This window comes from Coregonus clupeaformis, chromosome 1, assembly GCF_020615455.1.
Source record: "Coregonus clupeaformis isolate EN_2021a chromosome 1, ASM2061545v1, whole genome shotgun sequence".
Taxonomy (NCBI): domain Eukaryota; kingdom Metazoa; phylum Chordata; class Actinopteri; order Salmoniformes; family Salmonidae; genus Coregonus; species Coregonus clupeaformis.
In genome coordinates, this window is record NC_059192.1 from 7,868,118 (window position 1) to 7,885,809 (window position 17,692).

At 43.3% G+C, this 17,692-nt stretch overlaps 1 protein-coding gene across 1 annotated transcript; it reads right to left on the bottom strand.

The window, feature by feature from the left end:
• Positions 1-4,528: 4,528 nt before the first annotated feature.
• Positions 4,529-13,095, bottom strand: LOC121581361 (6-pyruvoyl tetrahydrobiopterin synthase-like). The gene is made up of 5 exons (XM_041896879.1): positions 13,004-13,095; positions 12,634-12,713; positions 12,460-12,481; positions 12,364-12,421; positions 4,529-4,714 (listed from the first exon to the last, which is right to left on the bottom strand). Exons 1-5 carry the CDS (start codon positions 13,093-13,095, stop codon positions 4,529-4,531), a joined length of 438 nt encoding a protein of 145 aa, XP_041752813.1.
• Positions 13,096-17,692: the final 4,597 nt, after the last annotated feature.

Genomic DNA, 17,692 nt, shown 5'->3' on the forward strand with positions numbered 1-17,692 from the left:
TTGTTACAGTGTAATAGGAAATGCAGCTCTGTCTCTACCTCTCCCCGGGGGCAGAGTGAGCACAGCCTGTCCTCTCTGGGCAGCCAGGTTTGCCTGTGATGACCGGTTTCTATAGCCAGACTGTGCTCACTGAGTCTGTACCTAGTCATTGTTTTCCTCAGTTTTCTATCAGTCACAGTGGTGACTATAAAAAGGGCTAGAGTACAGCAGAGTCTATGGGAACTAGTGACGCGTTGCCACATATTAAGCAAATCAATTGGTGGAGTTGGCAAGGGGTCTGAGGATCTCATCTCAGACAAGGGGTCTGAGGATCTCATCTCGGGACCTAATGGCAGTCAGGCTACCTCTGGCGAGCACATGGAGGGCTGTGCGGCCCCCCAAATAAATGCCACCCCACACCATGACTGACCCACTGCCAAACCAGTCATGTTGGAGGATGTTGCAGGCAGCAGAACGTTCTCCACGGCGTCTCCAGACTCTGTCACGTCTGTCACATGTGCTCAGTGTGAACCTGCTTTCATCTGTGAAGAGCACAGGGCGCCAGTGGCGAATTTGCCAATCTTGGTGTTCTCTGGCAAATGCCAAACGTCCTGCACGGTGTTGGGCTGTAAGCACAACCCCCACCTGTGGACGTCGGGCCCTCATACCACCCTCATGGAGTCTGTTTCTGACTGTTTGAGCAGACACATGCACATTTGTGGCCTGCTGGAGGTCATTTTGCAGGGCTCTGGCAGTGCTCCTCCTGCTTCTCCTTGCACAAAGGCGGAGGTAGCGGTCCTGCTGCTGGGTTGTTGCCCTCCTACGGCCTCCTCCACGTCTCCTGATGTACTGGCCTGTCTCCTGGTAGCGCCTCCATGCTCTGGACACTACGCTGACAGACACAGCAAACCTTCTTGCCACAGCTCGCATTGATGTGCCATCCTGGATGAGCTGCACTACCTGAGCCACTTGTGTGGGTTGTAGACTCCGTCTCATGCTACCACTAGAGTGAAAGCACCGCCAGCATTCAAAAGTGACCAAAACATCTGCCAGGAAGCATAGGAACTGAAAAGTGGTCTGTGATCACCATCTGTAGAACCACTTCTTTATTGGGGGTGTCTTGCTAATTGCCTATCATTTCCACCTGTTGTCTATTCCATTTGCACAACAGCATGTGAAATAATTTATTGTCAATCAGTGTTGCTTCCTAAGTGGACAGTTTGATTTCACAGAAGTGTGATTGACTTGGAGTTACATTGTGTTGTTTAAGTGTTCCCTTTATTTTTTTGAGCAGTGTATTTGTCTGTTTGCTTTGTGATGATTTGGTTGAGCCAGATTTTCTGAGTGCTGTCCTGAGGCTCTATGAGGTTGGTTTTGGTTAGTGAACTGAGCCTCAGAACCAGCTGGCTGAGGGGACTCTTCTCTTGTTTCATCTCTTGACATAGTAGAGCTGTGTAATGGAATGTTTTGGGGTCACTTGTTTTTAGATGGTTGTAAAATTTGATGACTCTTGTTTCTATTTGAATAAGGAGGGGGTATTGGCCCAATTCTGCTCTACATGCGTTATTTTGAGTTTTTCTTTGCACTTGCAATACAGTCTTGCAAAACTCTGCATGCAGTATTTCGACTGGATGTTTGTCCCATTTGGTGAATTCAGTATTAGAGAGTGGACCCCATACTTCGCTGCCATATAGAGCAATTTGTTCTATAACTGATTGGAAAATTTGGAGCTAGATTCTAATTGGAATTTCGATTTTAATATTCATTTTAATGGCATAGAATGCTCTTCTTGCTTTGTCTCTCAGCTCATTCACAGCCATGTGAAAGCTACCTGTGTTGCTGATATTTAGTCCTAGATACGTGTAATTTTTGGTGTGTTCTAATAGAACTGTTTCCAAATATAATTTATATTTGTCATTCTGATTTCCGGGCCTTTTTTGGAATATCATTATATTCAATTTTTTTAGATCAACGGTCAGAGCCCAGGTCTGACAGAATCTGTGCAGATGATCTAGATGCTGCTGTAACCCCTCCTTAGTGGGAGACAGTAGCACCAGGTCATCTGCGTACAGCAGACACTTGATTTCAGTGTTGTGTAGGGTGAGACCAGGTGCTGCCGATTCTTCTAATGTTTTTGCCAATTCATTAATATAGATGTTAAATAGTGTTGGACTTATTGGGCAGCCCTGTTTCACTCCACGTCCCTGAGAGAAGAAGTCTCTTTGCTTGTTGCCGATTTTAACCGCACATTTGTTTTTAGTGTACATTGATTTAATAACATCATATGTTTTCCCTCCAATACCACTTTCTATTAGTTTGTAAAAAAGACCTTCGTACCAAATTGAATCAAATGCTTTCTTGAAGTCTACAAAACACAAGTAGATTTAGCCTTTTTTTTGGTTTACTTGTTTGTCAATTAGAGTGTGGAGGGTGTAAATGTGGTCTGTTGTACGATAATGAATAAAAAATCCTATCTGGCTTCTGCTTAGGATGTTGTGTTCATCAAGGAAATGATGTAGTCTGCTGTTTATGATACTGCAGAGAATTTTCCCCAAGTTGCTGTTAATGCAAATTCCTCTGTAGTTATTTGGGTCAAATTTGTCTCCAGTTTTATAGATTGGTGTCATCAATCCTTGGTTCCAAATATCGGGGAAAATACTAGCAGTTAGGATAATGTTGAAGATTCTGAGTATAGCCAATTTGAATTTGTGGTCTGTATATTGGATTATTTCATTTAAAATACCATCAGCACCACAGGCCTTTTTGGGTTGGAGAGTGCACATTTTTTCCAATAATTATTGTTCTGTAATTGGGGTATCCACAGGATTCTGATTGTCTTTGACTGCTGATTCAAGGATTTGTAATTTTTCTTGTATATCTTGTTGTTCTGGGCTCTTTGATATATTGCTGTAGAGGTTTGCAAAGTGATTTCTCCACATATCCCCATTTTGGATAGCCAATTCCTCATGATGAGGTTTGTTTAATTTATTCAAATTCTCCCAGAAGTAGTTTGATTCTATGGATTCCTCAATCACATCCAGCTGATTTCTAATGTGATGTTCCTTTTTTGTTCTTAGGGTGTGTTTGTATTGCTTCAGTGTTTCCCCATATTGAAGGCATATATTTTTGTTATCTGGGTCTCTTTGATTAGATATATTTCTGAATGACTTTCTTAGATTTTTGCAATCATTATCAAACCATTTTTCATTATCTATTATTTTTGGTTTGCTCTTATGTTTTTTTAGATTAGCCAAGGAGGCTAATTTGTCAAATGTAAAGTTTATGTTCCAAATGGCCAAATTTACACCTTCATTGCTGTAGGAGAATGTTAAGGCTAAAAAGTTGTCCAGGAGAGATTGTCTTTTTTGGCTACTAATTGCTTTTTGGTAGATTTCTGTACTTTTTGCACTCCATCTATAGGTCTGTTTAGTACCATGTAATTTATTGGGCCGTGATGCTTCATGGTTGGGTTCTGCTCTTCTCAGATACACTGTGATTTTACTGTGGTCTGAGAGAGCTGTTAGTGGGCAGACTGTGAAGGCTCTGAGAGACTCTGGGTTGAGGTCGGTGATGAAGTAGTCTACAGTACTGCTGCCAAGGGATGAGCTGTAGGTGTACCTACCAAAAGAGTCCCCTCTTAGCCTACCATTGACTATGTACAGACCCAGTGTTCGACAGAGCTTCAGGAGCTGTACTCCATTTTTGTTTTTCACATAGTTATTTCTGGGGGGGTATGTGGGGAGGGAAAGGTTGTTGCTTCCCGGTAGGTGTTTGTCCCCATGACTGTTAATAGTGTCTAGTTCTTCTGCTGTTCTAGCATTCAGGTCTCCACAGACCAGTACGTTGCCTTGGGCCTGAAAGTGACTAATCTCCCCCTCTAGAATGGAGAAACTCTCTTCATTGAAGTAGGGTGACTCTGAGAGGGGAATGTATGTGGCACAGAGGAAGACGTTTTTATCTATTAAGATAGCCTCCTTGTTGATTTTTAGCCAGATCAAGAATTCTCCTGTTTTGATCAATTCGATTGAATTAGTTAGTTCAGATTTATACCATATTAGCATTCCCCCTGTGTCTCTGCCCTGTGTGATTCCTTTTAATTTGGTGGATGGTACGATTATCTCCCTATAACCTAGTGGACAGCCAGTGGAAACATCACCTTTGCAGCATGTTTCCTGTAGTACTACAATATCAACATCATCAATTTCTTTAAGGAAGTCTGGGTTTCTGCTCTTTAGCCCAAAAGTAGAGGACTTTATTCCTTGTAAATTCCAACATGCAACGTAAAAAGATTTCATAACTGTTTTTTCTTTACCTTCAAAATGAGATAAACACTCACAATCCAACAATAGGATTTTTCAATTAACGTAAACTCTTATTATGCAATTGTGATTTGTTTATCATTTAAGATAGCATTTGTGTCATGCCACTTGGGTGGATGGTGGAGTTCTTGTGCTCATCTTACCATGACCCTTGGCCTATGAGCATAGTAGATTCAGCATTTGTTTGATGTCACTCATTTCGTTGGTGGGGGCTGGGCCAGTTGCTCCTCTCACAGCTTGTGCATGGCTCTGCCTGCCGGGCTGTGGCTCCTCCAGGTGTGGGTCTGCAGAGGGGGAGGTAGGCCTCGTCTGGGTTGGTCTGGGGTATTCTGTGCTGTGGCCGTGGCTGGGGGGTCCAGGGTGCTGTCTCTGTGACCTCGTGGGGGTGGAGATTGCTCCGCTGTTCCTGGGTGGAGCTGCGGTTTAAAGCGACGTCCTTGAGAGTGGTGAGACATGGTGCCTGCGGGCACTGCTACTGCTGCTGCTCTGCTCTGTTGCACTGTTGCCATGGCAACCAGTTTTGTTTGTCTGCTGCTGTTGCTAGCTAGCTCCTGTTTACATTTTAGTCATTTAGCAGACGCTCTTATCCAGAGCGACTTACAGTTAGTGAGTGCATACATTTTCATACTGGCCCGCCGTGGGAATCGAACCCACAACCATGGCGTTGCAAGCGCCATGCTCTACCAACTGAGCTACACGGGACCTTTAGCTCAAAAAACAGCAAAAACTGTGAAAATCTTCACACACAAAAACAGAAGATAGGTTTAAAGTTACAGTCTGTGCTTCTTTTTGGTTTACTCACTCAGTTTGGTCGTTTGATGTAGTTGTATTAACTCCCCTTGCCAGGTTTGTTCTAGCTCAATTTTCTAGCTGGCTTGTTAGCCTGCTGGCTAGGTTTTTGTTGTGTAGCTAGCTAGCGAGAGTCAAAACTTCTTAATTTGAGGCGCAAAGCTACTTTTTTTTCTATTCTGAGTTTTCTTTTCTTTGAATAGAGTTGTTGTTCATCACTTCTTGTCTTGAATTCTTTTTAGATTTGAGTGTTTATCTCATTCTAAAAACAAACAAAAAACAGAAATAAGTCAATGTTGAGCATGTCTCACACACGCTTCTTCCCTCTCTCCTTTCTCTCTCTCTCTCTCTCTCTCTCTCTCTCTCTCTCTCGCCGTCTCTGTTTCTCTCTCTCTATCGCTCTCTATCTCTGTCTCTGTTTCTCTCTCTCGCTTTCATTCTCTCTCTTTCTTTAATTCTCTCTCTCTCTCTCTCTCTCTCTCTCTCTCTCTCTCTCTCTCTCTCTCTCTCTCGCGCTCTCTCTTTAATTATCTCTCTCTCTCTTTCTCTCCCTCTCTCTCTCTGTCTGTCTGTTTGTTTTTCCTGCTATGAGTCTCTGTCCTCCCAAGGGGGCCCTACCATTACTCTCTGCCTGGGGAAGAATGTAAACACTCTGCACACACACACACACACACAAACACACACACACACCATATAATCCCCAGCTCTGTCTTTCTCACGCCACATGTCCTGCAGCCTTTTTACCAGGAAGTGTTTGTAAATTTTCACCAAAAAAAACTATCAAAGCATCAAGACCAAACACGACAGAATGACCCCACTGCACTGGCAGTATAGAACCAAATAGTTTACGTATCCGCCCAGCAACCTGTTTAACCTTCCACCAGTCCTGAGTGCTAAACACTTTTCTTACCAATTTACAACAAGTTTCAGTGCAGCCTCCTGGGTCTCTCCTCACACAGAGTGCTGTGCTTACTCCAGCAGAGTAACACCACTGACACTTTTACATGCCCGTGATGGACATGAGGGGTAGGGCTGGGGAGGAAAGATGTGGCCGCATGTAAATATGGCAGACTTGTATGTCCGTAAACTGGATTTATGCCTGTTTGTGTTGGCGTCCAGAGAGCTTTGAGGTCTACAGTATAAATTATAACACCATTCATACGTTTAGAAACATTTAGATTTGTGCATAATGAGTACATTTTTAAACACTTTTCTGAACGACTCTTATTTATCGTTTGTTTCCATCTTTTGTAGTGTATTGTTTTTGCAAAATGTTGCCATAACAACTAACATCTGCCTATCTCTGTCAATCACAGGAGGTTGGTGGCACTTTAATTGGGGAGGACAGGCTCTTGGTAATGGCTGGAGCGGAATCAGTGGAATGGCATCAATTACATCCAACATATAGTTTCCAGGTGTTTGATGCCATTCCATTCGCTCCGTTACAGCCATTATTATGAGCAGTCATCCCCTCAGCAGCCTCCACTGCTGTCAATCAATTCTCTTTCATAAATCTATCACAAACAAAAGGTATGTATGTGATTGTATTTGCCTGTGTTATATGTTTCTTCCAATGTGCAGAATGCCTCAATGACGCATCTGTGATCAGGACATTTAAATAATATATACAGTGGGGAGAACAAGTATTTGATACACTGCCGATTTTGCAGGTTTTCCTACTTACAAAGAATGTAGAGGTCTGCAATTTTTATCATAGGTACACTTCAACTGTGAGAGACGGAATCTAAAACAAAAATCCTGAAAATCACATTGTATGATTTTTAAGTAATTCATTTGCATTTTATTGCATGACATAAGTATTTGATCACCTCCCAACCAGTAAGAATTCCAGCTCTCACAGACCTGTTAGTTTTTCTTTAAGAAGCCCTCCTGTTCTCCACTCATTACCTGTATTAACTGCACCTGTTTGAACTCGTTACCTGTATAAAAGACACCTGTCCACACACTCAATCAAACAGACTCCAACCTCTCCACAATGGCCAAGACTAGAGAGCTGTGTAAGGACATCAGGGATACAATTGTAGACCTGCACAAGGCTGGAATGGGCTACAGGACAATAGGCAAGCAGCTTGGTGAGAAGGCAACAACTGTTGGCACAATAATTAGAAAATGGAGGAAGTTCAAGATGACGGTCAATCACCCTCAGTCTGGGGCTCCATGCAAGATCTCACCTCGTGGGGCATCAATGATCATGAGGAAGGTGAGGGATCAGCCCAGAACTACACGGCAGGACCTGGTCAATGACCTGAAGAGAGCTGGGACCACCATGCTTTCCATCTGGCTACCACTACCCCGGCCACCAACTCTGCACCCTCCGCTGCAACTTGCCCATGCCCCCCCCCCGCTTCTCCTTCACACAAATTCAGACAGCTGATGTTTTGAAAGCGCTGCAAAATCTGGACCCCTACAGATCAGCTGGGCTAGACAATCTGGACCCTTTCTTTCTAAAACTAGCTGCCGAAATTGTCGCAACCCCTATTACTAGTCTGTTCAACCTCTCTTTCATAACGTCTGAGATCCCCAGAGATTGGAAAGCTGCCGCGGTCATCCCCCTCTTCAAAGGGGTTGACACTCTAGATCCAAACTGCTACAGACCTATATCCATCCTGCCCTGCCTTTCGAAAGTATTTGAAAGCCAAGTTAACAAACAGATCACCGACCATTTCGAATACCACCGTACCTTCTCCGCTATGCAATCCGGTTTCCGAGCTGGTCATGGGTGCACTTCAGCCACGCTCAAGGTCCTAAACGATATTATAACCGCGATTGATAATAGAGAGTACTGTGCAGCCGTCTTAATCGACCTGGCCAAGGCTTTCGACTCTGTCAACCACCGCATTCTTATTGGCAGACTAAATAGCCTTGGTTTCTCAAATGACTGCCTCGCCTGGTTCACCAACTACTTCTCAGATAGAGTTCAGTGTGTCAAATCGGAGGGCCTGTTGTCTGGACCTATGGCAGTCTCTATGGGGGTGCCACAGGGTTCAATTCTTGGGCCGACACTTTTCTCCGTGTATATCAATGATGTCGCTCTTGCTGCTGGTGACTCTCAGATCCACCTCTACGCAGACGACACCATTTTGTATACATCTGGCCCTTCATTGGACACTGTGTTAACAAACCTCCAAATGAGCTTCAATGCCATACAACACTCCTTCAGTAGCCTCCAACTGCTCTTAAACACTAGTAAAACTAAATGCATGCTTTTCAATCGAACGCTGCTGGCACCCGCCCACCCGACTAGAATCACCACTCGACGGGTCTGACCTAGAGTATGTGGACAACTACAAATACCTAGGTGTCTGGTTAGACTGTAAACTCTCCTTCCAGACTCACATTAAGAATCTCCAATCCAAAGTTAAATCTAGAATCGGCTTCCTATTTCGCAACAAAGCCTCCTTCACTCATGCTGCCAAACATGCCCTCGTAAAACTGACTATCCTACCGATCCTTGACTTCGGCGATGTCATTTACAAAATAGCCTCCAACACTCCACTCAGCAAATTGGATGTAGTCTATCACAGTGCCATCCGTTTTGTCTCCAAAGCCCAATACACTACCCACCACTGTGACCTGTACGCTCTTGTTGGCTGGTCCTCACTACATGTTCGTCGTCAAACCCACTGGCTCCAGGCCATCTATAAATCACTGCTAGGCAAATCCCCGCCTTATCTTAGCTCATTGGTCACCATAGCAGCACCCACCCGTAGTCTGCACTCCAGCAGGTATATCTCACTGGTCATTCCCAAAGCCAACACCTCCTTTGGCCGCCATTCCTTCCAGTTCTCTGCTGCCAATGACTGGAACGAATTGCAAAAATCTCTGAAGCTGGAGACTCTTATCTCCCTCACTAACTTCAAGCATCAGTTGTCAGAGCACCTTACCGATCACTGCACCTGTACACAGCCCATCTGAAATTAGCACACCCAACTACCTCATCCCTATATTGTTATTTATTTTGCTCTTTTGCACCCCAGTATCTCTATTTGCACATAATCTCTTGCACATCTAGCATTCCAGTGTTAATACTATTGTAATTATTTTGCACTATAGCCTATTTATTGCCTTACCTCCATAACTTGCTACATTTGCACACACTGTATATATATTTTCTGTTGTATTTTTGACTTTATGTTTTTTTACCCCATATGTAACTCTGTGTTGTTTTTATCGCACTGCTTTGCTTTATCTTGGCCAGGTCGCAGTTGTAAATGAGAACCTGTTCTCAACTGGCTTACCTGGTTAAATAAAGGTGAAATAAAATAAAAATAAAAATAAAGTCTCAAAGAAAATCATTAGTTACACACTACGCCGTCATGGATTAAAATCCTGCAGCGCACGCAAGGTCCCCCTGCTCAAGCCAGCGCATGTCCAGGCCCATCTGAAGTTTACCAATGACCATCTGGATGATCCAGAGGAGGAATGGGAGAAGGTCATGTGGTCTGATGAGACAAAAATATAGCTTTTTGGTCTAAACTCCACTCGCCGTGTTTGGAGGAAGAAGAAGGATGAGTACAACCCCAAGAACACCATCCCAACCGTGAAGCATGGAGGTGGAAACATCATTCTTTGGGGATGCTTTTCTGCAAAGGGGAGAGGACGACTGCACCGTATTGAGGGAAGGATTGATGGGGCCATGTATCGCGAGATCTTGGCCAACAACCTCCTTCCCTCAGTAAGAGCATTGAAGATGGGTCGTGGCTGGGTCTTCCAGCATGACAATGACCCGAAACACACAGCCAGGGCAACTAAGGAGTGGCTACGTAAGAAGCATCTCAAGGTCCTGGAGTGGCCTAGCCAGTCTCCAGACCTGAACCCAATAGAAAATCTTTGGAGGGAGCTGAAAGTCCGTATTGCCCAGCGACAGCCCCGAAACCTGAAGGATCTGGAGAAGGTCTGTATGGAGGAGTGGGCCAAAATCCCTGCTGCAGTGTGTGCAACCTGGTCAAGACCTACAGGAAACGTATGATCTCTGTAATTGCAAGCAAAGGTTTCTGTACCAAATATTAAGTTCTGCTTTTCTGATGTATCAAATACTTATGTCATGCAATAAAATGCAAATTAATTACTTAAAAATCATACAATGTGATTTTCTGGATTTTTGAAGCCTTTATGACCTAGACTTCGGTACCGCTTGCCGTGCGGTAGCAGAAAGAACAGTCTATGACTAAGGTGGCTGGAGTCTTTGATAATTTTTAAGGCCTTCTTCTGACACCACCTGGTATAGAGGTCCTGGATGGCAGGAAGCTTGGCCCCAGTGATGTACTGGTCCGTACGCACTACCCTCTGTAGTGCCTTTCGGTCGGAGGCTGAGCAGTTGCCATACCAGGCGGTGATGCAACCAGTCAGGATGCTCTCGGTGGTGCAGCTGTAGAAATCATTAAAGAGAGATATTACAGTAATGATCTGTCTGGGTTTGTTTCCTGTTATCTTGACCTCAAGTAAGAGGTCATGGGAATGCATTTGAAATCTACTCCAGACCCACGTACGACACAAGACAACAAAGTGTAATCCTTTGTTTACATTTGCTTTTCTAAAATACGAGGAGCTCACATGACAGGAGAGAATGGTACAGTGACTCCATGATAAAACCCCAACAAACAAAATACTGCCATCTTCACAGTTCAGGCCAAGTTCACCGTTACGGCTGACAGTTGGCTAAGGTTAAATACTGGTAGAACCAAAGCCAAGCTAACAGGAAACAAACCCAGACAGGCCATTACTGTAATATCTCTCTTTAATGAGTGAAACTACACAGGCACTTCCCACTGACTGTCTGCCATTAGAAGATGCTGTGTGCAAACTGTGATCTGGTGAATCAAACGCTTATCAGTACACACTAAAAAAAGTATGGTTCTAAATAGTACCAGATAGGGGTTCTTTGGCTTGTAACCATAGTGGAACCCTTTTTAGTGCTATTTAGAACTCGTTTTTGAAGGTTCTATATAGAACCATGCTCAAAAGGTTCTAAATGGAACCTGTAATGTATGTGATATCGACAGAGAGGTATATTTTCTGGGTGATTTAACTATTGACTGGCTTTCATCAAGCTGCCCACTCAAGAAAAAGCTTCAAACTGTAACCAGTGCCTGCAACCTGGTTCAGGTTATCAGTCAGCCTACCAGGGTAGTTACAAACAGCATAGGAATGAAATCATCAACATGTATTGATCATATCTTTACTAATGCTGCAGAAATTTCCTTTAAAGCAGTATCCAAATCCATCAGATGTAGGGATCACAATATAGTAGCCATATCTGGGAAAACCAAAGTTCCAAAGGCTGGCCTAATGTAGTGTATATGGATCATAACATGGTGTCAGAAGTGCTTCAACTTTGTCAAATATAAAACAGGAGAGATTATTCCACAGCAAACAATAATGTTCCTTGAGTAGTCGGAGTTTACAGTGACGAAAAGTAATTATAGAGCTAACTACTCTCCAATGTCTCGTCACTGAGCAGAGCAAGGCAAGCGGAGCCGTTGCTATGAATCCTCAAAGACCTAGAGCCGCCATGAGCAGAGCGCATGCAGAACGAGCGGCAAGCAGGAGCGAGTGACAGACAGAGAGTAGCAGCTAATTGATTTACTAACAGAGGAAGTTATTTCTGGTTTCGGGCCGGGCCGGGACTTGATAGGGTAGGGCCTTAACGTCGCGGGCATGGATAGGTCTCGGGCTTAAAATTCATGCCTGTTCAGGGATCTACTGACGAGATCCACTGGCCCGACATGTTTTTTCCGGCCCCGGCGTGCCATCATCAATGTTGGACCCTGCACGCGAAATAAAATAAATGAATGTGCCAGAAAGCAATAGGCTAAGTGGATTTCGACATTGTTACCACATTATATAGGACGTGCAAATTCATGTTCTCTCCCTCCGTGTAAAAATGTGACTGCAACAACACACAACACACAGACACACACACACAGGTACCGAGAGGCAGGACAGACAGCAGACTGTTAAACTAGCAGTGTTTCCCTGTCATCGCTCACTTTGTGACTGACAAGCACCTGTCCTATCAATAGATCGCTGGTAGATGCATATCGTTCATTCTAGCAGGAGAGGGCTCGGCAGACTTCCTTCTGACTAGCAAATTGAAAAGTAGCCTTGTTCATTTAAGTGGAAAAGTGCCTGTATGAAAATGACTGTAGTAGGCTGTAGTAGCTGGAGCTAGTGGGAAACACAGCCTACGCTGTCAAAGAATAAACTGTCAATCTAAAAAGTCAAATCCAGGCCTGGAGGAGAGGGAGGGTCTCACCTCGATGTGCTGCTTCAGATCTGTAATGTTCATCACCGTGCCTGTGTGGTGTTGTACTGAATATTGGAGGATGGAGAGTCTCAGGTGGTTTTTACCTTTCCCCGAACTGTCACCTCCACTACAAAAAGAAAACACTAACAGAGCCTTAAACGTTAGGTTAGACCCGGTTTGAACTTATGGGATAGGCTAGCTATGTAAACTATACTGAAGAATCAGACAATATGACAGAAGACCTACGTGGTTTGGATGAGACCTTGGAGAATGACTGACCTTTGTAGTTGTGTCCATGGCCGTTGGGATTGTTACACTTCCCAAATATCTTCTGGTTTACCTCATCACTCAACGTCAGGCTGGAGAGACAACACAGGACATGTAGCCTATGGGGCTTCAATAAAACCTATCTAAAATATATAATAAAAACATTTTAAACATTTTAAAATGGTAGTTTGATGAATTAGCTGTCTCTAGAATAGAACTAAAGATCCCATGAACTTCCGGGATTGAAGCGACAGGTTTTATTTGATTCATCCTGAAACGACTCGCAGCCTCTGCATCCGTTTCTAGAAAGCAAGCAACCCTGCATCCCAAGCTGTCTATTGTATTGTTGTTTTCTACAAAACAAGATGCAAAAGGAACGTACCTGTGCAATCTGTGGCACGTACTGAAACTCCGGACTAGTGTGATGTATCCAATGCTCTCCGCTACTTCCTTTCTTGCATCGGCTTGTGCCATGGCAATAAGAGATGAACAGGAGGAAACAATGTAACTAATAATCGTCTCACAGATGCCGTTAAGTCACTGAGGTATATAGCATTAATTAGGTTATGAAATGCTGTGCTTGCTCTTGATAATTTAATCCATGCCCCCCTCTTCTTTTCTTATGTTACTCAACACGCAGCGACAATACCATTGGTGCACACCTGGGCGATAACAAAGCCTATATAGTCAGAGAAAAATCTATTCATTTCAAAATCGTCAAATTTGCCTTATAAAACATAATCAATGAGTAAGCCAAAGCTGCGTTTTAAAGTTAACTATACATGTTGTACAAGAACAATGAATGCACAGAAAAAGCTTTTATTCGTATGGGTTTCATCAGAGATGTTCTTGTTTTCACCGTCTCCCGGAGTCTCAATGCTTTTACTGAGTTCATTCCCTTGACATTAGTCACAGATCGTCAGACACAGCAGTGGGTCTGCACAGCAGATTACTTCTTACTGCTGCTAAGTGTTGTGTTGCAATAACTACCTACTTTCATTATGATCCAAAGGAGACAGTATCCACTGTGGTATCCATTCACACAGGCATATATAATAAGCCTATCCAAAGGAGACCGTATCCACTGTGGTATCCATTCACACAGGTATATATAATAAGCCTATCCAAAGATGATTTAGTTGAGCTGAGACACTTTTCTTTAGTGTATAAATTATCTATTCAATTTACTTCTACTAAGCTAACATATGGAATTGTTTTAAGAGGGTCATACTATGGATAATTTAGCTATCAGATGTTTTACTTTAGGACCCCTTTAGGTATACAAACAATATATTTTAAAAATGATTTTATAAAATATAGAATTTATCCTTTACCACTAAAGCCCATAGAGATGCATTGAATAACACATTCATAAATGGCAAAACAGACAGTCAACAAATAAGTTGTCTTTCCTATATCGAGGAGATACAAGAAAGCTAAGGAAATATTGTAGTTTTTTGGACACATATTTATCCCCTTTTTTGGCACTAAACTACCTCCATACTTCCATTCATTTGTTTATCGGTACCGGTTACATTCAGACGTGTCCCGTGACACTTGTGGGGGTTGTAGAGCAAAACGGAGACCACCACCATGTTCGTGAGAGTCTCCCCTTTCTACAGTGAGATCACATTCGTTCGGACGCTACAGACATTTTCATTCTCCCTCTACTACTAATAAACGCTAGAAGTCAATTGGAATAATTTGTATTTTTGAACACTCCAGAATCAGGAGGGTATCTGCAATACCGACAATACTTCTTTGAAATCTAGGCCTATTCATTCTCCTTTCTCTAAGCATATAATAACGAAGAAATTAAAGCCGGCTTTGATCAAGGGAGGTGTGACGAGCTGTGAAGGAAGGAGTCAGGCGCAGGAGGTAAAATACCGAAGTCAAGAGTTTATTCCGTTTACATAAATCAAACGCTCAAAGCGTCAAAACGAAACTAACAAGGGAAAACATCCACCTTGGCATAAACACTAAGAATAGTACCTCTCACAACAAACAATCACTCACAAAGACAAGGGGAACAGAGGAAACACTTATACACATACTAATTAGGGGAATGAGCACCAGGCGTGTGTGATTGACAAGACATGACAAGTGGGGTGATGAGAATGGGATCGTCAGTAGCTAGTACCCAGGTGACGACGAACGCCGAAGCCTGCCCGAACCAGGAGGGGGGCAGCCTCGGCGGAAGTCGTGACAGGAGGACATTTTCAAGGTAAATGATGCACAAATGCCATGACATACCGTATATACACTGAACAAAAATATAAACGCAACATGTAAAGTGTTAATTTCATGAGCTGAAATAAAAGATCCCAGAAATGTTCCATACGCACAAAAAGCTTATTTCTCTCAGATTTTGGGCACACATTTGTTTACATCCCTGTTAGTGAGCATTTCTCCTTTGCCAAGATAATCCATCCACCTGACAGATGTGGCATATCAAGAAGCTGATTAAACAGCATGATCATTACACAGGTGCACCTTGTGGCATCGTGTGGGTGAGCTGTTCGCTGATATCCAGTATGAAAATGTATGCACTCACTAACTATAAGTCGCTCTGGATAAGAGTGTCTGCTAAATGACTAAAATGTAAATGTAAAACATTTGAATAGAGTGCTCCATGGTGGCTGTGGGGTTTTGGTATGGGCAGGCATAAGCTACGGACAACAAACACAATTGCATTTTATCGATGGCAATTTGAATGCACAGAGATACCGTGACGAGATCCTGAGGCCCATTGTCGTGCCATTCATCTGACGCCATCACCTCACGTTTCAGCATGATAATGCGCGGCCCCATGTCGCAAGGATCTTTACACAATTCCTGGAAGCTGAAAATGTCCCAGTTCTTCCATGTCCTGCATTCTCACCAGACATGTCACCCATTGAGCATTTTTTAAAAACATTTTAGTCATACATTATTCTTTTTCACTGAGTATCAGTGTAAAACAGTTAGGTAACACACTGATACCAATCTAATCAGACGGTATTAGACCATGAGGTTCCCAGCTGTTTAAACCCTATCCATTTCAAGGTTCCCTGCTGTTTATACCCTATCCATTTCAAGGTTCCCTGCTGTTTATACCCTATCCATTTCAAGGTTCCCTGCTGTTTAATCCCTATCCATTTCAAGGTTCCCTGCTGTTTAAACCCTATCCATTTCAAGGTTCCCTGCTGTTTAAACCCTATCCATTTCAAGGTTCCCTGCTGTTTATACCCTATCCATTTCAAGGTTCCCTGCTGTTTAATCCTATCCATTTCAAGGTTCCCTGCTGTTTAATCCTATCCATTTCAAGGTTCCCTGCTGTTTAAGCCCTATCCATTTCAATGGAGGTGTAAATTGGGTGCACTGACAATCACCAGCTGTGTATATTATAATATCCCCTACACCCAGTCTGGACCAATACCAATCTATCTTGGTTTAAATAGCAGAGAACAGGAGGACCAGTGTTTGTTTCTGGTCAGACCTGACATTGCATCCAGAGGCAGTTTGGAACTCGGTAGTGCAACTGAGGACAGACGATTTTTACACGCTACGCTCTTCAGCACTCGGCGGTCCCGTTCTGTGAGCTTGTGTGGCCTACCACTTCGCAGCTGAGCCGTTGTTGCTCCTAGACGTTTCCACTTCACTATAACAGTACTTACTGTTGACCGGGGGCAGCTCTACCAGGGCAGACATTTTACGAACTGACTTGTTGGAAAGGTGGCATCCTATGACGGTGCCACGTTGAAAGTCACCGAGCTCTTCAGTAAGGCCATTCTATTGCCAATGTTTGTCTATGGAGATTGCATGGCTGTGTGCTCGATGTTATACACCTTCAGCAAGGGATGTGGCTCAAATAGCCGAATCCACTAATTTGAAGGGGTGTGACACTCTCACTCACAGTTGAGCTGCCGCCCCTACATTTGAATTATCACTAAAAGAGGAAAGAAAATATTTTTGAAATGCATAGAACCATTGAAGAGCTCAAAGGGTTATTTGGGTCAGTAAGGTTCCACATAGAACCATCACCATTGAGGAAACCTACAGTTGAAGTTTGAAGTTTACATACACTTAGGTTGGAGTCATTAAAACCCATTTTTCAACCACTCCACAAATTTCTTGTTAACAAACTATAGTTTTGGCAAGTCGGTTAGGACATCTACTTTGTGCATGACACAAGTAATTTTTCCAACAATTGTTTACAGACAGATTATTTCACTTATAATTCACTGTATCACAATTCCAGTGGGTCAGAAGTTTACATACACTAAGTTGACTGTGCCTTTAAACAGCTTGGAAAATTACAGAAAATGATGTCATGGCTTTAGAAGCTTCTGATAGGCTAATTGACATCATTTGAGTCAATTGGAGGTGTACCTGTGGATGTATTTCAAGGCCTACCTTCAAATGCAGTGCCTCTTTGCTTGACATCATGGGAAAATCAAAAGAAATCAGCCAAGACCTCAGAAAATAAATTGTAGACCTCCACAAGTCTGGTTCATCCTTGGGAGCAATTTCCAAATGCCTGAAGGTACCACGTTCATCTGTACAAACAATAGTATGCAAGTATAAACACCATGGGACCACGCAGCCGTCATACCGCTCAGGAAGGAGACGCGTTCTGTCTCCAAGAGATGAACGTACTTTGGTGCGAAAAGTGCAAATCAATCCCAGAACAACAGCAAAGGACCTTGTGAAGATGCAGAAGGAAACAAGTACAAAAGTATCTATATCCACAGTAAAACGAGTCCTATATCAACATAACCTGAAAGGCCGCTCCGCAAGGAAGAAGCCACTGCTCCAAAACCACCATAAAAAAGCCAGACTACGGTTTGCAACTGCACATGGGGACAAAGATCGTACTTTTTGGAGAAATGTCCTCTGGTCTGATGAAACAAAAATATAACTGTTTGGCCATAATGACCATCGTTATGTTTGGAGGAAAAAGGGGGACGCTTGCAAGCCGAAGAACACCATCCCAACCGTGAAGCACGGGGGTGGCAGCATCATGCTGTGGGGGTGCTTTGCTGCAGGAGGAACTGGTGCACTTCACAAAATAGATGGCATCATGAGGAAG

Excerpts from the sequence above, each read along its gene's own strand:
- LOC121581361 (XM_041896879.1), bottom strand. The coding sequence starts at position 13,095 with ATGGCACAAGCCGATGCAAGAAAGGAAGTAGCGGAGAGCATTGGATAC. Across the intron at positions 12,482-12,633 it reads CCATGGACACAACTACAAAG|TGGAGGTGACAGTTCGGGGA; the intron begins GTCAGTCATTCT and ends TTCTTTTTGTAG. Across the intron at positions 4,715-12,363 it reads ATCTGAAGCAGCACATCGAG|CTCCACCCAGGAACAGCGGA; the intron begins GTGAGACCCTCC and ends TTTAAACCGCAG.